This window comes from Oratosquilla oratoria, chromosome 20 (assembly GCF_046742065.1).
Source record: "Oratosquilla oratoria isolate Oo_2021 chromosome 20, ASM4674206v1, whole genome shotgun sequence".
Classification (NCBI taxonomy): domain Eukaryota; kingdom Metazoa; phylum Arthropoda; class Malacostraca; order Stomatopoda; family Squillidae; genus Oratosquilla; species Oratosquilla oratoria.
The window spans coordinates 28,363,072-28,386,847 of NC_134796.1; the positions used below are offsets into that span (position 1 = coordinate 28,363,072).

Below are 23,776 nucleotides of genomic sequence, written 5' to 3' on the forward strand. Positions count from 1 at the left end.
GAGTAGTACGACAGCACTGCATAATAATTTCTGAACTAAAGTTTTATGGATTAGCTATGGAAGTACTTTATACACAAATATTCCATGAAGATTAAAAATAATAATAATAATAATAATAAAATAAATAAAATAATAACAATGAACAACTATCATAAAAATTACCCTACACAGAATAAAATATAAAAGTAAACTAAAAAATATTATCACCTTTGGGTTACTACGAGAGGCTGGTATACTTGATGAAGGGGGTTCTTCATTCACTTCCTCTTCATCACGGGGTATGGGACGAACTTTGAGCATCAGGAAGTTGTCTGTCACCCAAAATATTAAGGCCTGGAACCACAAAACAAATATATTGATTTATAGAGGGACCAACAATGAATAGCTGCTTGTGGTGGTCCTCTGGGCTGAACATCAGAATCACCTACCCATTGTTCACCATCAAATCTCATCAACTGCCTCACCTCCATCTGGAGGTATAGCCCAAGAAGCTGGCATCTAGTTCCTGAAACAGGCCCAAGATCTATTCAGACACCTGACAACTGTTCCTCTCCAGCAAAACAGTCCCCCAGTGATACAACACAGATAAAGATCTATGGAAGGGCCAGAGGACCAGAGCAAACCACTGTGGGGCTGAAGGTTTCAAGTCCATGAAATCTGAAGCAATAATAATTACTAAATTTTCATGCAACAGCACTTTCAAAAGGTCAGTCAAGGTAGTCTTAAACTACCAAGTAAATGAAGCTTTTCCCAGCCAAATGAAACCATCTGGAGTTGATTGGGAGAGAATTCACATGTGCAGCAACACGCCTCAAGGAGTTCAACTGGATAAGCATCATACATGTTGACATAGCATGGTTTTACAGTATAGAATGGATACTGAAATGTAAACAATAATTCTGACTGGGCCCTTGGCTACACTAATGTTCCCTTAGCTTAATACAATTTATTAACCTGAATGAAACCTATCAAATACACCACCCCAGAGTTCTGAACCTTTTTAATACATTTCTTCTCTGTTTGTTATTGTTTGTTATTATTTGTTTATTATTATTTGCTTTTCATTTATTATTAGTTATCTGTCAATTTAGCATTATTTACTATTTACCTGTTTATTATCTAACTATACATACATATACCAAGGCTTTTTTCCCCCTTACAAGGGAGGTAGCAAAAAAAAAAATTAAAACCATTCCCACCCATTCCATCCCTAAATACACTCCACTCCCCTCCAATCTTGGCACCTCCACAGCAAGGCTGGTTCATTAAATCAGCAACCCTCCCTCTCCATCCCCCCCTGCAGAAAAGGAGAAGATGGGGGAGAAATACCTTCGGGTTGCATCAAAATTTTCTTACACGTACTACCTCATCCCCTATCCCCCCTACACATTCCACCTCCTGCATCACAATAGCATCCATATACAACCATTCTCCATTGACCCCTGTCTTCTGTCCTTCCTCAACAGACATTCCCTTCTTCCCCAAAGCCCCCTTCACCCCATCCATCCATCTCATCCTAGGATACCCCCTCATGTTCACTCCCTCCACATCTGCCTTCCATACCTCTTTTACTAGTCTTTCTTCACTCATCCTTTCCATGTGTCCAAACCATCCAAATACTCTTTCATCAACCCTATCTCCCAACTCCCTTATCACCCCTGTTCTCCTCCTCATTTCTCACTCTATCCAGCCTGGTAACCCCCATCATACTTCTCAGACACCTCATCTCAAACAGATTCAAACTACTTCTCTCTTCCTCTCTTATGTTCCATGTTTCTGCCCCATACAGTGCTGTTGGCACAATCACTCCTTCATACAGTCTCCTCTTAGCACCCATTCCCAAATGTCTATTCCTCATTACACTTTTTAATCCACCAAGGCATTTACTTACTTCTCTCAATCTACATTTTACATCCACCTCCACTCCACTCTTTCCTGCCACATTTGCACCCGTATCTAAAGCTATCCACTTCCTCCAGTTGCACTCCCTTAATGCTCACTTCCAGTCTGCTGTCACTTTCACCCCTTGTACATCTCATCACCTTACTTTTACCCACATTTATCTTCAACTTTCTTCTTTCACACACTCTTCCAAACTCTGTCACCAACTTCCTCAATCCCTCCTCTGATCCTTCTACAAGCGTAGTGTCGTCCACAAACAACAGCTGGCTCACCTGAAACTTTTCTCCATTTTCTTTAAATATCTGACTCACCACCCTTGTATTTACCTCTTGCACCACCCCATCCATGTTTAAGTTGAACAGCCAGGGCGACATGACACATCCCTGACAAGTCCCACCTTTACCTCGAACCACTCACTCTCTCCATTTCTAATCCTGACACAAGCTCTACTACTCTCGTAAAAACTCGACAGGTCCTAGAAGATTTCCTCCTATCCTGTATATCTGCAAAACCTCCCACAGTGCCTTCCTGTCTACCCTGTCATAAGCCTTTTCCAGATCCATAAAAGCCCAAAAGACATCTTTACCTTTTCCTATAGCTTTCTCACATATCCGTCGCACCACAAAAATCTGATCCACATTTAACTATACCTATGCATTTATTTATTTATCATTTATCTATCATTATTTATATTATAATTTTTATTTATTTTTCTTTTATCGTTATTATAATTTTTTCCCACATTCAACCTAGTTATGGACCAAAAGGTCTCCTGTTGGCATGATCTGCCTTTGTAATAAAACTGCTCAACTTGGACTAAAGCAACATTTCTACAGCATGTCACCATGATGGTTTAAAATGAACATGCTGCTACCAAAACTTAAAGACTCACATTGACGAAGAATGGAATGACTAGAACCACAACCACAACTCTTGCTTGAGGATCAGAGATGGGTGACAGGATCAAGTCCCTCACAGAGGTCCAAAAATCAAAGCCCATCAGCAGTGTGATGAGGATCTTTTCAATCACCATGATGACCAAATAAAGCAGCACCTGGTGGCCCCACGCACGGGCAGAGGGTGGGCGACCTGCAACAACCAAAGTCAGGAATGTACAATTTAAAGGGAAATAAGCACTGAAATAATGCAGAAAAGGTGGGAGGGCGAAATGGCAACATATTATGCTATAACATAAATATATCTCCCATATTAGCTGCTGTCTAAGGGTGTTAGTCAAGAGTGGTATAGCTGTTCCCTTTCTTCTACTTTTTACTTTTTGCCGGTACCACAGGCAGTCCCACACTATCATAACACAGACAACAGTCTGAAAATTATTTCCAGAAAGATTCATATGATGTCCAAAAGACTGCCCCCAGCCTATACAGGGCTGGAGGTTTCCAGTAAAAGAAATTCAAGACAACAGTCATTATCATCATTCCATCTGGCTATCAACATTATTAAGGATTACAAAGGATTACAAAGGCAAAGCATGCCGACAGGAGACCTTTTGATCCATATCTAGGTCGGATGCAAAAAAAAAAAAAAAAAAAAAAAAAAAAAAAAAAAAAAAAAAAAAAAAAAAAAAAAAAAAAAAAAAAAAAAAAAAAAAAAAAATCATAATAATAAATTAAAACTATAACAATGTAAATAACAATTAAAATACATAAATAAATGCATTGGTATAGTTGAATAACAAACAGGTAAATAGTAAATGATAATAAATTGACATATAACTAATAATAAATGAAAATCAGACAGACAAATTATAACAAAACAAAAACAAATAATATAACATAAATTATAATAATTACAGCATCTTACTTAGGTATTTATCTAAATGATTCTTAAAGCTTCGAACTGAACTACATTGCACTACCTGTGCAGGAAGTTTATTCCATTCATTAACTACACGGTTGGCAAAGTTGTTTCTACCTACTTCCAAATTGAATCTATTTCCGGACAGTTTGAGACCATTGTTTCTTGTCGGATTCTCATTCAATGTGAAAATTTGGTCACTTTTGATGTTGTCAATTCCCTTTAAAATCTTAAAGACCTGTATCAAGTCACCTCTGAGTCTACGCTTTTTTAGGGAAAACAGATTCATGTGCTTAAGTCGATTTTCGTATGATTTATTTTTGATATTTGGAATCAGTTTTGTGGCTCGCCGTTGTACTTTTTCCAGTCTGTCAATATCTTTAATGAGATTCGGTGAGATTCGGTGATTCGGTGTTCTTGACTAGACACATCATCTAGTTCATTCATATGCTTGTATGCAATCCTTGATCCTTAGTCTGGCTGATATCAAACTGTCTTTGTTGGTATATGTCATTTTTAGTTTCCTAGAATTCATTTCACTCTCTGACCTTTTCTCTTCTTATAAATCACATACCAAAGGGCCTTCATCCCCTTACAAAGGGGGTGGTTGAGTCAAAGTATATAATCATATATATACCAATGGCTTTTTTCCCCCTTACAAGGGAGGTTGCCAAAAACAAATGCATAAAATCCACTCCCACCTATTTCATCCCCACATACTCCACTCCCAATCACCCCCTTCCCTCTGTCTTATCTAAGTTCCTCCTGGATGAACCCTGTGGTAGGGGAGAAGAATACTACCACCAAATGTTCCCACTTGAGTTGTAAAACGTGACAAAAATGGTACAGGGATAGGACTAGGCATCCTACTCTCTGTAGCCCCAAAAGGAACATTCCTTGGGGGGGGGGGAAATACACAAATTAAATCCCATTCATTGCCCCTCCCATCTTAGATTAAAGGAGTGTCGCATCATAGAGTAGGTGATTTTTATTTTTTTAATATGTACTTAATGAATACAGGTATACCCCTTACATTAGTGTGTAATTCCTCAGGGTATTGTGTTCCTCACATGTATATATATGGCATAGTGAATATTTAACGAAGATATAGTGAACTGTAGTGAAGCTCTAATTACTTAATAGAAAATCCTTCCACATTATTCAGCTTGGTATGAAATGAGTGAAATGAAAGCTTAGTCTGGGGAACAAATCTTATTGAATACATTTTTTCAAACTAATACTTGATTTTTTATTAATTTGTTTCTCTGAATTAAAAAATGCTGCAAAATTCAGGTTTCATAAATAATTTTTTCTAATTCAAATTTCTTTTATTTTTTACTGTAGAAAATAAAGAGCATTATGTTTTCTTTCAAATGAAACAAAAACGACAAAAATCCATGAAGAACAACCGAAGATATTACAACTGAAAGAACAAAAGCATAAACTTTACAGGACGGGGGATTTAAATTTTCACGACCATTTGTTTGATGGTTGCCATGTATAGCGAATCTCCAATTTCCTCTTCTCTGCTGAGGTGTGAGGTGAGGGTGAGTGGTATGGTGTGGGTGGAGGGGGTGCAAGGTGGGCGTGGCTAGTAAATGTTTGCAGTGTGTTGGTTGCAGCTGTGCTGCTTTTCTGTTCTTTCTTTTTCCTTTTTTCTATTTCAGGTACTCACGGGCCCTCTCTATATTCTGCCGCTTCACTCTTGTTTCTTGTTAATTTTTCCATGATCACAGCAACAATACAGGGCGAGGAATCAAAATTGTTGTGTACGGTGAGAGCACCAGGAGCGACATCACCTTATTTTGACCTTTTCAAGAGTACGGTGCCCTGTCCACAGTCTTTGTGGGGTATGCTGGTGGGAGGAGTTGCCAAATATCTCCATAAACACAATTATGTAGCAAAAAACGAAACAGCTATAGAAATGTTGATGCTATTTTAATATACAGAATGTTTTTTATGCAATGGGGTTGCCAGAGGTTGCCAATATTTTATCTATTTTATACATACATATACCAAAGGCTTTTTCCCCCTTACACGGGGAGTAGCAAAAAAGAAAAAGGCATAGAAACCACTCCCACACATTCCATTCCCTTCATATTCCACTTCCCTCCACCATCCTCCCTCCCTCTTATCTTGGCACCTCCTGGATGATGGGTCATCCCTGCATCCTGTCCGCTGCCCTGGGTCAGAAGTAGTGTCACAAGACATGGCACACCCACAGCAAGGCCGCTTCATAAATTTGGTGACCCCACCCCTACATCCCCTCATGCAGAAAAGGAGATGGGGAGAAATCCCTTTGGGTTGCATCAAATTTTTTCTCATACATACTTCCTCACCCCCCATCCCCCCTCATGCATCACAGCATCATCCATACACAACCTTTCTCCATTCACCCGTCTTCTGTCCTCTCCCGTCCTTCCTCAACAGACATTCCTCTTTTATAATGCCCCTTTCACCCCATCCAACCATCCCATCCTAGGACGCCACCTCATATTCACTCCTTCCACCTCTGCCTTCCACACCTCTTTTACCAATCCTTCTTCACTCATTCTTTCCATGTGTCCAAACCATCCTAATACTCCTTCATCGACCCTATCTCTCAGCTCCCTTTCCACCCTTGTTCTCCTCCTCACCTCCTCATTTCTCACTCTATCCAGCCTAGTAACCCCTATCATACTTCTCAGACATTTGATCTAAAACACATTCAAACTCCTTCCCTCTTCCTCTCTTATGTTCCATGTTTCTGCCCCATACAGTGCTGTTGGCACAATCACTCCTTCATATAATCTCCTCTTAGCATCCATTCCCAGATGTTTATTTCTCATTACACATTTTTAATCCACCAAGGCATTTACTTGCTTCTCTCAATCTACATTCTACCTCCACCCCCACTCCTCCCTTTCCTGCCACATTCACAGCCAAGTATCTAAAACTATCCACTTCCTCGAGTCTCTCACCCTTAATGCTTACTTCCATCCTGCTGTCACTCTCCCCTTGTACATCTCATCACCTTACTTTAACCCACATTTATCTTCAGCTTCCTTCTTTCACACATCTCAAACTCTGTCACTAACTTCCTCAATCCCTCCTCTGATCCTGCTACAAGCGCAGTGTCGTCAGCAAACAACAACTAGCTTATTTCCCACTTTTCTCCATTTTCTTTAACCATCTCCAACCCTTGGCCCATAAAAGATCCATGAAATCCCAAAAAACATCATTACCTTTTCCTATAGCTTTCTCACATATCTGTCTTACCACAAAAATCTGATCTACACAACCCCTACCTGTCCTAAATCCACACTGTTCCTCACCAATTGCTCCCTCTCTTCCTCTCCTTATCCTCTCGATCAAGACCCTCCAATAAGCCTTCCCAACTACACTCAACAAGCTGATCCCTCTGAAACTACTACACTCACACTTGTCCCCCTTTCCCTTGTAAAGTGGAACTATACAGGCAGTCCTCCGGCACTCTACCCTCTCTTAAACAAACATTAAATAACCTCACCAGCCAGTCCACCATAACTGTACCTCCTTTCTTCAGACATTCTGCATGGCATCCATCCAACACAGGTGCCTTACCTGCTCTCATCATCTTAACAGCTGCTTTCACTTCATCTTTCCCTATTTCTCCTCCTTTTTCCTCACTCCTCACTCTCATTTTCTTAGTGCTTCCCACTGCAACTACCTTTCCCTCCCTATCCTCCTCCACATTTAGCAACTCCCTAAAACACTCTGCCCACCTTCCTCTCAGTGCCTTCTCTTCCATTATCATCTCTCCATCTGCACCTTTTACCTTTTTATGATGTATAAAAAAATACATACATACATACATATACCAAGGCTTTTTCCCCCATTACAAGGGAGTCAGCCAAAAAGGAAAAGACATAAAATTATTCCCACCCATTCCATCCCTGAATACACTCCACACCCCTCCACCCTCCCTCATATCTTAGCACCTCCCGGATGACGGGTCATCCCTGCACCTTGTCCACTGCCCTGGGTCAGAAGCAGTGTCGCAAGACACAGCACATCCACAGCAAGGCCGCTTCATTAAATCGGCGACCACCCCCTCTCCATCCCCCCCATGCATAAAAGGAGAAGGGGAGAAATCCCTTCAGGCTGCATTAGATTTTGCTCACACATACTACCTCACCCCCCATCCCCCCCGCCTATTCCACCTCATGTATCACAAACTCATCCATATACAACCATTCTCCATTCACCCGTCTTCTGTCCTCTCCCATCCTTCCTCAACAGACATTCCCCTCTTCCCCAAAGCCCCCTTCACCCCATCCATCCACCTCATTCTAGGATGTCCCCTCATGTTCACTCCCTCCACATCTGCCTTCCATACCTCTTTTACTAGTCTTTCTTCACTCATTCTTTCCATGTGTCCAAATCATCCTAATACTCTTTCATCAACCCTATCTCCCAACTCCCTTTCCACCCCCGTTCTCCTCCTCACCTCCTCATTTCTCACTCTATCCAGCCTAGTAACCCCCATCATACTTCTCAGACACCTCATCTCAGACACATTCAAACTCCTTCTCTCTTCCTAACTATGTTCCATGTTTTTGCCCCATACAGTGCTGTTGGCACAATCACTCCTTCATACAGTCTCCTCTTAGCATCCATTCCCAAATGTCTATTCCTCATTACACTCTTCAATCCACCAAGGCATTTACTCGCTTCTCTCAATCTACATTCTACCTCCACCTTTTCCTGCCACATTTGTACCCAAGTATCTAAAACTATCCACTTCCTCCAGTCGCTCTCCCTTAACCTCTTCAGTACGGGCCAAAATCTCGTAGGCAGCATTAGCTGCCAGAGATACGATGTGTCGTAATAATACTCGCATCATAAAATATAGTCACCGCTTATATCGATTGTTCTCTCTTTCACCCGTGAATTTTGATAACCATAGAAAATGTGATCAAGACAGTTTAGAGAGTATGTCATTACGCAGGGGCAACTACAATAAATATAATCAAGACACCGATATGGCAGCCTCGCATATCCACTTGCTCCTCATGCCGCCTACGTATGCGGCACCGTATGGAAGGGGTTAATGCTCACTTCCAGTCTACTGCCACTTTCACCCCTTGTACATCTCATCATCTTACTTTTACCCACATATATCTTTAGCTTTCTTCTATCACATACTCTCCCAAAATCTGTCACCAACTTTCTCAATCTCTCCTCCGATCCTGCCACAAGCGCAGTGTCGTCCGCAAACAACAGCTGTCTCACCTCCCACTTTTCTCCATTTTCTTTAACCATCTCCAATCCCTGACCCACTACCCTTGCATTTACCTCTCGCACTACCCCATCTATGTATAAGTTGAACAGCCAGGGCGACATAACGCCTCCTTGACAAAGTCCCACCTTTACCTCGAACCACTCACTCTCACCATTTCTAATCCTGACACAAGCTCTATTACTCTCATAAAAACTCTTGACAGCTCCTAGAAGCTTTCCTCCTATCCCATATATCTGCATAACCTCCCACAGTGCCTTTCTGTCTACCCTATCGTAAGCCTTTTCCAGATCCATAAAAGCAAAAAAAAAAAAAATCCTTCCATATCTGTCTTACCACAAAGATCTGATCTACACAACCTCTACCCGTCCTAAATCCACACTGTTCCTCACCAATTACTCCCCCTGTTCCTCTCCTAATACTCTCAATCAAGATCCTCCAATAAGCCTTCCCAACTACACTTAACAAGCTAATCCCTCTGAAACTACTACATTCACACTTGTCCCCAGCAAACATTAAATAACCTCACCAGCCAGTCCACCATCACTGTACCTCCTTTTTTTTAGACATTCTGCATGGCACTGTGGGAGGTTATGCAGATATATGGGATAGGAGGAAAGCTTCTAGGGGCTGTCAAGAGTTTTTATGAGAGTAGTAGAGCTTGTGTCAGGATTAGAAATGGAGAGAGTGAGTGGTTCGAGGTAAAGGTGGGACTTCGTCAAGGATGCGTTATGTCGCCCTGGCTGTTCAACTTACACATGGATGGGGTGGTGCGAGAGGTAAATGCAAGGGTAGTGGGTCAGGGATTGGAGATGGTTAAAGAAAATGGGGAAAAGTGGGAGGTGAGCCAGCTGTTGTTTGCGGAAGACACTGCGCTTGTGGCAGGATCGGAGGAGGGATTAAGGAAGTTGGTGACAGTTTGGGAGAGTATGTGATAAAAGAAAGCTAAAGATAAATGTGGGTAAAAGTAAGGTGATGAGATGTACAAGGGGTGAAAGTGGCTGTAGACTGGAAGTGAGCATTAAGGGAGAGCAACTGGCAGAAGTGGATAGTTTTAGATACTTGGGTGCAAATGTGGCAGGAAAAGGTGGAGGTAGAATGTAGATTGAGAGAAGCGAGTAAATGCCTTCGGGGACTGAAGTGTGTAATGAGGAATAGACATTTGGGAATGGATGCTAAGAGGAGACTGTATGAAGGAGTGATTGTGCCAACAGCACTGTATGGGGCAGAAACATGGAACATAAGAGAAGAAGAGAGAAGGAGTTTGAATGTGTTTGAGATGAGTGTCTGAGAAATGAGGAGGTGAGGAGGAGAACAGGGGTGGAAAGTGAGTTGGGAGATAGGGTTGATGAAAGAGTATTAGGATAGTTTGGACACATGGAAAAAATGAGTGAAGAAAGACTAGTAAAAGAGGTATGGAAGGCAGATATGGAGGGAGTGAACATGAGGGAACGTCCTAGGATGAGGTGGATGGATGGGGTGAAGGGGGCTTTGGGGAAGGGGGGAATGTCTGTTGAGGAAGTATGGGAGAGGACAGAAGACAGGGGTGAATGGAGAATGGTTGTATATGGATGAGTTTGTGATGCATGAGGTGGAATGGGCGGGGGGATGGGGGGTGAGGTAGTATGTGTGAGCAAAATTTGATGCAGCCCGAAGGGATTTCTCCCCTTCTCCTTTTATGCATGGGGGGACGGAGAGGGGGGGGGTCGCCGATTTAATGAAGCGGCCTTGCTGTGGATGTGCTGTGTCTTGCGACACTGCTTCTGACCCAGGGCAGTGGACAAGGTGCAGGGATGACCCGTCATCCGGGAGGTGCTAAGATAAGAGGGGAGGGTGGAGGGGTGTGGAGTGTATTCAGGGATGGAATGGGTGGGAATGATTTTATGCCTTTTCCTTTTTGGCTCCCTCCCTTGTAATGGGGAAAAAGCCTTGGTATATGTATGCATGGCATCCATCCAGACCAGGTGCCTTACCTGCTTTCATCATCTTAACAACTGCCTTCACTTCATCCTTCTTTACTTCTCCATTTTCCTCACTCATCACTCTCATTTTCTTAGCATTTCCCACTGCAACTATCTTTCCCTCCCTATCCTCCTTGACATTTAGCAACTCCCTAAAATATTCTGCCCATCTTCCTCTTACTGCCTTCTCTTCCATTATCATCTCTCCATCTTCTCTACTTGATTCGCCTCCTCTTCCTCTCTTAATTTCTTTCCAACATCTTTTTATTACTTTCAAAATTTTCTGTCATACTCTTACCCCACTTCAAATCTGCTCTCCTCTTTGCCTCCTTTACCTTTTGCTTTACTTCTCTTTTCTTTGTACCTCTCATATGACTCCCTCGTCCTATTTTGTAACCAATCTGTGAAAGCTCGCTCCTTCTCTTCTACAACTTTCTTTGTTTCCTCATCCCACCATTCATTACCCTTCCTTCTATTCCCTCCTGTCCTTCTTGTTCCACACATCATCTTTGCACACTTTGTGACTCCCTCCTTGAACCATCCCCATTCCTCCTCCACACCTAGCTCTACCCTATCCTTCACTCCCTCCCACTCCTCCTTCAGCTTCTTCTTGTACTCCTTCTCCTTTTCATTTAAAGAGTTCACTCTAAGCACCTCCCTACCTTTTGTCCCTTTCCTCTTTCTCCATCTATCCTCCACTCTCAACTTACCTTCCACCAAAAAATGACCTGATATTCCCCCACCCTCTCCCCTTAGCACATGTACATCCTTAACTCTTCCTATCATAATCCTATTTACCACTACATAATACATCAATGCTCTATCTACCACCCTTCCATCCACCACCCTCTCCCATGTGTACTTATGCTTGACTTTCTTCCAAAGCACTGTATTTGCTATCATCAACTCTCTAGACACATTTCCACCATCAACTCTCCACTACGACTCTTTCCTGGAACTCCACATTTCCCAACCACTCCATCAATTGGACCATTTCCTACCCTAGCATTAAGGTCTCCCAGTACTATTACATTGACATTTCTCCCTAAATCCTCTATGCACTCATTTAAATCTATCCAAAAGGCCTCCCTTTCTTCTACACTCTTTTCACTGCCAGGCCCATATGCACTTACAAAGACCCACATCTCCTTTCCCAGTTTCACCTTCATCCACATTATCCTTGAGGAAACCTCATTCCACTCCACTACACGTTTATCTATATCTTCACTTACTAGAATAGCCACCCCTTCTCTCCCTCGCCCTCTCTTCACTCCTGATAACCTCCCACTTACACTCCCAAACTTACACTCACCCTTCCCTTTCAACTTAGTTTCACTCAAAGCCAACACATCCATCTTTCTTCTCACAAACATACTACCTATCTCTTCCCTTTTACTCTCATCTGTACCACATCTACGCACATTAAAAGACCCAAACCTTAGGGTGCTGGTCCGAAAACTCCTAGAACCTCTTATGCCTTTACTTTTTCATTTAGGAATATACCCTGTGGGGCTACAAGGAGAAGGATGCCTAGTCCCACTCCCCGTCCCTTTCTTTTCGCCTCTTACGATCCAAGTGGAAATACTTGTTGGCAGTATTCTTTTCCCCCACCACAGGGAATTCCCCCACTACAGAAAATGAATACTCAGAGAAATGGTACAGGACAGCAGCAAGGGGTTGGGGGACAGCATAACGGAGGGACAGTCGTAGTATAAAAGTGTCATCATTTCTCTATGAAGAGTTTTCCTCTATCATAGACAAAATGATCTCTGGTTCATAGGGGCGCCCCATATAGACCCTAAAGTATCAACTGCATGCTACTTTGCCGCAAAAACAAGCAGCCAATACCCCAGACAGGGAAAATAACAGAAACGAAATACAGTTGTATAACTTTGTATGAGTGTTGCCACCATCACAGAGATTCTTTTGAAATGTTTACCTAAAATTTGCTCATGTACCAGAATTTTTTGAATGATCACTGGTGACACTCCCTTAAGGCCAATACAGCAACACAGTACCTTCACAGCAGGGTCTAAGAGCACAAGCTGGTTTACCCTCCTCTACTTAATCATATGGTGACCACCCTCTCAGTGTTGGTATAACCTAGTAGCACATAAAACACCTGGTACAGAGAGAGAGAGAGAAAAAAAAAAAAAAAAAAAAAAAAAAAAAAAAAAAAGCACAGAAGCCCGAGGCAAAATAATGACTAATTTCCTGAGTTTTTTTATATTATATAAAAATATAAAACACTTCATTAGAGTATTGTATAATAAGAACATTAACAGACTAACAGTAGATTTATCAATTGATTTAGTAAGTTTAAAAATTATATGCTTATGCATGTGCACATAATCGCATCGATTTTATGCACCCAAATGTAGAAGCATTCTGGAGAAACTACTCACTGGGGTATATGAACAAATGCATGCACATTTACACACAGATGTACCAATAAGAAGACAACAATAATTGAAATTCGACCAATGACAATGGTTAAATTGTAGTGTGAAAACAGTCTTGGCCAGTTGTGTGTGTTTTATTGTACATTAGTGTGCGTTACTTGAGTGTGCCAATTGGTCTCTCAACCTTGTAAGTGATCTTTGGTTTTTCGTCTATAAATTGCATATTATTTTCTCTATAATTTTGTCTAATAAATTGCATTTAATGACTTTTATGAAATAGTTTTAATTGAAACAATTGCAGCCCTCATGACAATTTATATGTAATAATATGGCCCTTGAGGGACTTTGTGCTTGACATGCCTACCCTAGAAAGTATGAAAATATCCAGCTTTTTCATGGCCTAGACCCTCTTATGCCTTTACTTTTTTTTAGGAATGTCCCCTTTGGGACTACAGGTAGCAGGATTCCCAGTCCTATCCCCATCCTGTTTTTTGTTGCCTCCTGCAACTCAAGTGAGAGGACTTGGTGGCAGCATTCTTTTCCCCCACCACAGGGTTAGGTGAATAAAGGAAAGGAATATTCAGAGAAATGGTACAGGATAGTAACAAGGGGGACAGCATAATGGAGGAACAGTCGCAGTATAATAAAAATGTCATCATTTCTCTATGAACAGAGATTTCCTCTATCACAGACAAAATGTGTGACTCTGGTCCATAGGGGTGCCCCATACAGACCCTAAAGTATCAGCTGCATGCTACTTCTAAGGGAGAGAGGCTGGAGGATGTGGATAGTTGTAGATTACTTGTGGCAGGAAAGGGAGAAGTGGGGGGATTAAAAAGTGTAATGAGAAATCGACATTTGAGAATGGATGCTAAGAGGAGATTGTATGAAGGAGTGATTGTACCAACAGCACTGTATGGGGCAAAAACATGGAACATATGGGAGGAATTTGAATGTACAGGTAGTCGTCGACTTACGACTAAGTTCGGTTCCGACAGACAGGTCGTAAGTCGATCTGGATGTAAGTCGGTATATATATATATACAGTATATATTACTCTTTATATAATATATATATATATATTGTATATTTAACATACTGAAATAATCTTAGCATCTTTGAACTATGTTGTATAGTATTTTTAACCTTTTTATAATTTCATCTGATATTCTTTGGGAAACGTAGCCTAGGCCTAAGCATATTGAATAAAATCCTATCATCTTTGACCTATGATATTTAATACTGTATTTGTTAACCTTTGTATTATTTTACCATCAGACTTTCTTTAGGAAACGTATGCATCCTGAATAAAATCTTATTATCTTTGAGCTACGTTGTTTAATATTCATTAACTTTTTATCATTTTCGTTAGGAAACGTAGCCTAGGCCTACGCATACTGAATAAAGTCCTGTCATCTTTGACCTACAAATCCTTTTTTGTTGGTTACATTAAAATCATTGTAAAGCAAAATTAGGAAAAAAATATTTCGAAACACATTCTTTTCGTTTACGCACTGTACCGAAAATATTGTTATCGACAACAGACTAGGCATAAACAAAGTTTACTGTTACATTTTATTAATCGCAAAACATAAAAATACAAAATGCTGTGCCGAACATTTTGTCATTGACAACAGACTAGGCATAAAAAAATACTGTTACATTTTATTAATTGCAAAACATAAAAATACAAAATGTAAGGCAAAATTAGGATTTTTTAAATTTCAACAAAACACATTCTTTTCGTTTAAGTACTATACCGAACATATTGTTATCGACAACAAACTAGCCTAGGCATAAAAAGTTTATATTTTATTAATTGCAAAACATACAAAAATACAAAATGCAATGCAAAATTAGGAAACATTTTACTTCAAACAAAATGAAAGAATATTTAGTTGGCTAGGATGGTGACGCTGCCGGCAGCCTGTGAAAACTATCGTACTCGTGTCTCGCAGCGTGCGGAGTAATGTACTGCACTGCCAGGCATACCATTGCAATTCTATTACTCTATTAAATGTTAGATATTATTGCACCATCTCGTGGTCGTAAAGTCGATCAGTCGTAAGTCGACGACTACCTGTATTTACCTAGTTGTATTACACAGGAAGGGAGCTATGCTCGTGGTGACCCATCTTTGTATCTTTCAGCATCAAGTTTTTTCTTAACCCCTTCCATACGGTGCCGCATACGTAGGCGGCATGAGGAGCAAGTGGATACGCGAGACTGCCATATCGGCGTCTTGATTATATTTATTGTAGTTGTCCCTGCGTAATGACATACTCTCTAAACTGTCTTCATCACATTTTCTATGGTTATCAAAATTCACGGGTGAAAGAGAGAACGATCAATATAAGCGGTGACTATATTTTATGATGCGAGTATTATTACGACACATTGTACGTCTGGCAGCTAATGCTGCCCGCGAGATTTTGGCCCATACTGAAGAGGTTAACCTCTTCACTCCGGGGCACATTGCACGTCTGGCAGCATTAGCTGCCCGACGTGCGATGTTGCGCCATAATAATCGCATTATAAAAAATAAAGTCAGAGCTCAATCGTTCGTTCTCTTTCACCCGTGTATTTTGATAACCATTGAAAATTGATGAAGCCAGTTTAGAGAGAATGGAAATTATGTAGATATGACTACAATAAATATAATAAAGATGCCGACGTCGGCATCATCGAGTACCCACTTGCTCCTCATGCTGCCTACGTAGGCGTCACCGTATGGAAGTGGTTAAAATCTTGAATAATATTTGCACACACTGTTCCTTTATCTGAGTTATTCCAGATATCCAGCACTCTCTGTGGGAAGCTATTCTTTTTCCAATCTCCTCTATAGTTATCCTTTTTGAGTTGAGGTGCCTGGATAGAGTGGATAGAGTGAGAAATGAAGAGGTGAGGAGGAGAACAGGGGTGGAAAGGGAGCTGGGAGATAGAGTTGATGAAAGAGTATTGGGATGGTTTGGACACATGGAAAGAATGAGTGGTGAAAGATTAGTAAAAGAGGTGTGGAAGGCAGAGGTGGAAGGAGTGAACATGAGGGGGTGACCTAGGATGAGATGGATGGATGGGATAAAAGGGGCATTGGGAAAGAGGGGAATGTCTGTTAAGGAAGGACGGGAGAGGACAGAAGATAGGGGTGAGAAGAGAATAGTTGTGTATGGATGCTGTGATACATGAGGGGGAGTGGGTGGGGGATGGGAGGGAGGAAGTGTGTATGAGAAATAAATTGACGCAGCACAAAGGGATTTCTCCACGTCTTCTCCTTTTCTGCATGAGGGGACAGAGAGGGGGGTCGCTAATTTAATGAAGCGGCCTTGCTGTGGATGTGCTGTATCTTGTGGCATTGCTTCTGACCCAGGGCAGTGGACAAGATGCAGGGATGACCTGTCATCCAGGAAGTGCCAAGATAAGAGGGAGGGAAGAGGGTAGAGGGGAGTGGAGTATGTGAGTATGGTATGGGTGGGAGTGGTCTCTATGTCTTTGTTTTTTGGCTAGTTCCCTTGTAAGGGGGAAAAGCCTTTGGTATATGTATTATTCAATTTCACTGGATTCAACACCAGATTTAGCACACATTGACCAACTTTGTATGATACATGTTGCCTTCTGGACCAGTAAAAAATTTATCAAGTTTTTAGAGATGGAAGGACATAGTTCTACAAATCTTGCTGAAAGGTTACTAGATTTCTTTAAAGAAAGGGAAATCAACATCAAAGACTAGAGGCCAGAGTTATGACAATGCTAGTAACATGAGTGTTAAATACAATGGACTACAGGCCATCATCAAGGAAAGTTGTAAATTTGCAGATATTCCATGTTTTGCCCATTCCCTTAATTTGGTAGGAAAATTTGCTGCAGAATGTCTAGAAACAGTAATTTTTTTTCCTTTTGTTGAAAATATATACACATCCTTTTCTGCTTCTACTCATAGATGGGGCCTCCTCGCAAAGGCATTATCAAATAGCAAGTCTCCCCTTCCACTGCCCAAAAGAATTATACTAGATGGTCTGTTTGAGCAAATGGAACTTCAGCTCTCCATAAAGGCTATTTTATAATCATAAATGTGTTGGAAGACATTGCTGAGGATACTGATGTCAAGCCTGAATGTAAGCAACAGGCTAAAGGACTCTTGGTAACTATGAAAACATTGGAGACAGGACTTATGATCATACTGTGGGATAAAATTCTGGAAAGATTTTGGAAAACCAGTGTTTCCTTGGAGTCATCAGATCAGGACATAAATTCTGCCTGTGTGTTGTATGAATCTTTGCAAGGTTATATTGAAGCTCTTCAGCCAACTTCCACAGCTTTTGAAGATCAGGCCAAAATTCTTCCTGATTGCAATCACTACAGCAAGGATGTTTCATGACAAAGATGAAGGAATTACAAATGTGACCATTACAATGGTTCTACCTCTGATGACAGCAACAGAATCCATCCTGCCATCTGAATCATTCAGAATTGGAGCTTTTCTGGTTATTGTGGACAGTTTGGCTGAGCTCTCTCAAAAAGGCAGATAGCATATAAGAAGTTGAAAGGTATGTTTGGGTTTCTCCAAAAGCTGCCAAAACTCACTCCAGATGAAGTAAAGGCTGATGCAACAAAATTGATTCCCGCTTACCCTGAAGACTTGGAAAAGGAGTTTGATGAGGAACTGATTCAATTTAGTGAGCTTTTGAAAACTGACCTAGCTGATACTGTTGCTGGATCTCAACAAGACCTTAACTAACACTTTATTGTTTGATAGTTCATAATTCTTTTGGGTCTTGTTTTCTTAATGTCAAGATTGCATTAAAGATCTATTCAACTTTAATGGTTACCAACTGCAGTGGCGAATGCTCCTTTTCAAAATTAAAGAGAATCAAGAACGAAGTAAGAGTCAGTATGGGTCAAACAAGATGAACCATCTCTCTCTAATAAGTATTGAGCATGAGTTACTGAGGGAAATTAACACATCAAGAATAATTGAGGAGTTTTCTGTTGCCAAGTCTTGTAAATGTGAGCCATGTAACTAATTGGTGTGAAGTGCACTCAGTTCAGCAAATGGTTCTAAGATTCTCCAAGGCAGCACAAATAGTCTATTGGCTCAGGTATTGGTGGGGTATACTCAGTGTTGTTCTTCAAAAAGGAATAAAAAGTGTACAAAATAAACCTTCTTTTTTCAGTTGGGTCCTCACAGCCATACTAGCAATTCTTTTAAATTCCTCAGACAATTTCTTTCCTCTCTTTAAAGGAAAATGTAAGGTGGGTGTGATGCAATATATATATATATATATATATATATATATATATATATATATATATATATATATATATATATATATATATATATATATATATATATATATATATGTGACGACATCTTGACAGGTTGTGAGAGAGGCAGAGGGGAAAACACACAAATAGAACGAGTTTATTCTTTAACTAGTTTCGCACTATGGTGCTTCTTCAGAAAGAATATCTTCTTCTTTCTGAAGAAGCACCATAGTGCAAAACTAGTTAAAGAATAAACTCTCGTTCTATTTGTGTGTTTTACCCTCTGCCTCTCTCACATATATATATACACATGTGTATATATATATATACATATATACATATAAATATAGATATATATATATATATATTCATATATATATATACATATATATGTGCAAAGATCTGGAGTCTGGGGTCCATGTTGAAAGGGAGAAGCGTACACACCAGACTCAAGACGGTCCTAGGACTAGGACTAGGACTGAAATATCGGGCATTAAACTTCCCACTTTGAGTCTGGTGTTTATGCTTCTCCCTTTCAAAATATATATATGTGGGTGGGGGCCCTGCTGTTCCTTGTTCTATGGGCCCTACAGCTCCTTAAACTGGCCCTGCCCTTTCACCATCAAAAGAGCAGACAAGGAGCTAAGCATGAGGAATAGGTCAACTCACCATACTCTCCAAACAACATAGTAGGATATCCTTTCTTGCGTCCTATATAGATACATAATCGAATTCCTGCCCATATGATAATCAGACCGACAGTAGAATCCAGAAGGAAGCTCACAATGTACCTGTAAAGACAATGTCAGTCATCTTTTAGAATGCTGCAACCCTTTGAAATACTTTTATAAAATTTTGCTAATTATACTTATATGGCTCCCCCTCAATAAATAAACAAATGGACAAGAATAAAATACATAAATTTATCAATTTATGTGACGGATGCATTTCAACTAAACAAGCACCTTAAAAACTGCACAATTTAAGTGTTTTCCCAATCTAAATAAAAGTATGATATATATATATATATATATATATATATATATATATATTATGTATTGTTAGTTCCTCATGGATGAAGTGTCATCCCCTCATTCACGAGGAGCTGAGAGGGAGGAAAGGGTGGTGGATAAGAGTGGAATAGGTGCCTTTTGACTTGGCTACCTCCCTTATAAAGGGGAAAAAGTCCTTAGTATATAACCAGATAGATAGTTAAGTGTATATACATATATATGTGTTCAATGACCATATCTACCCTCACTACAAATTTCCCATGTACTACCTTTCCAAAATCCACACTGTTCTTCCCCAATTACCCATTTACCCCATCTATTCCTCTTAATTAACACCCTCTTTTACAACTTAACATCTAAATTTACAAGACTGATCTTTCTAAAACTACTTCATTCATACTTTTCTTCTTTTCATATGTAAAGTGAACTATACATGTACTCCTACAGTCTACTGGCATACTTCCCTTCCTTATGCACACATTAAACAATCTCACTAGTCTCACTATAACAATCTCACAATAACTATGGTACTCCTCCCCTTATCAGACATTCAACACCACTTAAACAAGATACCTAAACAACTTTCATTGCTCTTTGTATCTCTTCTTTTCCTGTAGCATTATCCTCTCCCATACTGTCATTTTCCTGCTATATCCCATTGCACAGCCACAATCAAATCCTCCCAAACCCATTAAACAAATCCCTAAAATACTCTACCTTAGCAACTTCACTTACATTATCATCAATCCACAATTCATCTGTACACATTCCTTTCATTCTCTACCTGATTCAAACCCCTTAATCTTTTCATTTTAATTAATTTTTCCTATCAACATAACCAAGAAGGTAATTTATCAACCAGTATAAGTTGTCACAGATCACTTGTGACTCGTAAATTTTGGCTGAATTATACATATACATAAACAACTGACTAACTAATAAATCAATTACAGTTGGAAGGAACGGAGTGGTTTGGGAGAGCATTACTGACTTGCGTAATTGAAATTGGAAACTCTGAAGCTTCAAATACCAAGACTTACAAACTCTCGAGAGGATTAGGAGAGGAACAGAAGGAGTAATTGGTGAGGAACAGTGTGGATTTAGGACAGGTAGAGGTTGTGTACATCAGATCTTTGTGGTAAGACAGATATGTGAGAAAGCTATAGGAAAGGGGAAGGATGTTTTTTGGGTTTTTATGGATCTGGAAAAGGCTTATGATAGGGTAGACAGGAAGGCACTGTGGGAGGTTATGCAGATATACGGGATAGGAGGAAAGCTTCTGGGAGCTGTCAAGAGTTTTTATGAGAATAGTAGAGCTTGTGTCAGGATTGGAAATGGAGAGTGAGTGGTTCGAGGTAAAGGTGGGACTTCGTCAAGGATGCGTTATGTCGCCCTGGCTGTTCAACTTGTACATGGATGGGGTGGTGCGAGAGGTAAATGCAAGGGTAGTGGGCAAGGGATTAGAGATGGTTAAAGAAAATGGAGAAAAGTGGGAGGTGAGACAGCTGTTGTTTACGGACGACACTGCGCTTGTGGCAGGATCAGAGGAGGGATTGAGGAAGTTGGTGGCAGAGTTTGGGAGAGTATGTGATAGAAGAAAGCTAAAGATAAATGTGGGTAAAAGTAAGGTGATGAGATGTACAAGGGGTGAAAGTGGCAGTAGACTGGAAGTGAGCATTAAGGGAGAGCGACTGGAAGAAGTGGATAGTTTTAGATACTTGGGTGCAAATGTGGCAGGGAAAGGTGGAGTGAAAGTGGAGGTAGAATGTAGATTGAGAGAAGCGAGTAAATGCCTTGGTGGATTAAAGAGTGTAATGAGGAATAGACATTTGGGAATGGATGCTAAGAGGAGACTGTATGAAGGAGTGAGTGTGCCAACAGCACTGTATGGGGCAGAAACATGGAACATAAGAGAAGAAGAGAGAAGGAGTTTGAATGTGTTTGAGATGAGGTGTCTGAGAAGTATGATGGGGGTTACTAGGCTAGATAGAGTGAGAAATGAGGAGGTGAGGAGGAGAACAGGGGTGGAAAAGGAGCTGGGAGATAGGGTTGATGAAAGAATATTAGGATGGTTTGGACACATGGAAAGAATGAGTGAAGAAAGACTAGTAAAAGAGGTGTGGAAGGCAGATGTGGAGGGAGTGAACATGAGGGGACGTCCTACGATGAGGTGGATGGATGGGGTGAAGGGGGCTTTGGGGAAGAGGGGAATGTCTGTTGAGGAAGGACGGGAGAGGACAGAAGATAGGGGTGAATGGAGAATGGTTGTATATGGATGATGTTGTGATTGCATGAGGTGGAATGGGCGGGTGGATGGGGGTGAGGTAGTATGTGTGAGCAAAATTTGACGCAGCCCGAAGGGATTTCTCCCCGTCCTCTCATTTTATGCAATGGGGGGACGGAGAGGGGGGGTCGCTGATTTAATGAAGCAGCCTTGCTGTGGATGTGCTGTGTCTTGCGACACTGCTTCTGACCCAGGGCAGTGGACAAGGTGCAGGGATGACCCATCATTCAGGAGGCGCTGAGATAAGAGGGAGGGTGGAGGGGTGTGGAGTGTATTCAGGGATGGAATGGGTGGGAATGATTTTATGGCTTTTTCTTTTTGGCTACCCCCCTTGTGAGGGGGAAAAAGACTTGGTATATGTATGTATGTATGTACAAACTCTGAAGCTTCAAAACTCCGAAACTTCAAAACTCAGAAACTCCGATGAGCAAAGGGTGGAGGAAGGGAGAAGGACCACAATGGAACAGTCAAGAATAGACAGACAGAGCTGGTGGAAGTCGGGACTGCTGGAGCTAAAATACAGTCTAGCCGGTGTATCTCTGTATCACCATCGAGACTTCGTTCTGCATCGAATTGTCTGGGTGAGCTTGGACCAGTGGAAGAAATACGGTCGGTGAGGAGCTGCAGGCTGGACCAGTCAACTCGCTTCATCGTTTGACTTGGCAAGTGAATCTCCCCCTCCCCTTCCAGTGACGGGTGTTGTCGATGTTAATTACACACGGCTAGAAGAAGCTTGTGAAGTATTGACTCTCATCACAGTATTGACTGCCAGAGTTGTGATAGTGTATTCTATAAAAGTTGTGAACATTGTGAACACTGTGGACATTGTGAAGAGCCGGTTGCTGTCGCCCCGCCGGTGACATTCGCTATCCTAAGCAGTCAAGTGACATTGAAATCTAAACACATTGCTAGATTGCTTGGTTAGTTATGTGTATGTGTGAATAAATATAAAATTGCATAATCAATTATTGATGGAAGTAAGATTGATGGTTAGCTATGTGTATGCGTGAGAATATATATACTGTATAATTATATTATTATTTATTGGAGTGAGTGATTGCAAATTATTAGATTGTAACTTGAACTTGTTTGATTGGCCCTGCTCTCCAACATTTCATGTATGTACAACGCTATATAGAAGGAAGTACCCACACAAAATTAAGTAATTTATGCAGAACCCTCGTAGGCCAGTGAAACTGCTGGAGTAAGTTGAATTGCGTATGTGTATACTGCAATTAACATTGGTCAACTCCTACTGAGGTGAAAGTTCTGACATTAGTATTAATCATGTTATTGGCTTAGCCAATGATTACCATCATACTGAATTTAGAGAAATTTTCCTACTTCACACTAAATTAAAAACTTGATCCAACTCACCAGGTACATGGGTCTCCTTGGAACTCCTCTGCTAGAAAAACATTCGTAAAGTGAATGACCATAGCACCCATGCCTTGCTTGGATGTGTCATAAAACCATACAAGCCATGATCTTCTTGTTTTCTTTGGCTCACAGAATCTTTTCACTGAGCGAAAAAAGAATAATACATGTTTTAGATATCCTGAGCAATATTTTCTTTTCAAACCCAGAATTGCAATTAGCTAATTAGCTACTAAATACATAGTTCAAGCACAACACACAGGATATGTAATGGACCCCTGTGGGACAAAGCAAATACATTCAGCCCTTGATTTAATGGACCCTCATTTAAGAGATTTCAGAGGCAACAGGCAACACCCAGTGACTCAGAATAAATTTCAAAGTTCCTCATTAATCACAGCATATTAAGAGCCTATCTTCAAAATCCTTGGTAAGTCTGATATAAAATCAAAGCAAACATGTTGAATTTATTATATCTATTGGACCAATGTTCTTTCCTT

At 40.7% G+C, this 23,776-nt stretch overlaps 1 protein-coding gene across 4 annotated transcripts in view; it reads right to left on the reverse strand.

Moving 5' to 3' along the window:
* LOC143036424 (store-operated calcium entry regulator STIMATE-like) overlaps positions 1–23,776 on the reverse strand; it is a 106,074-nt gene that overhangs the window by 39,634 nt on the left and 42,664 nt on the right. For all 4 annotated transcript variants that reach the window (XM_076203775.1, XM_076203774.1, XM_076203776.1 and 1 more), the window contains exons 3-6: positions 23,277–23,421; positions 19,272–19,393; positions 2,795–2,991; positions 208–333 (exon numbers count right to left, since the gene is read on the reverse strand). In XM_076203775.1, the coding sequence (XP_076059890.1) occupies positions 208–333; positions 2,795–2,991; positions 19,272–19,393; positions 23,277–23,421 (590 nt within the window). The remainder of the gene's footprint in view (positions 1–207; positions 334–2,794; positions 2,992–19,271; positions 19,394–23,276; positions 23,422–23,776) is intronic.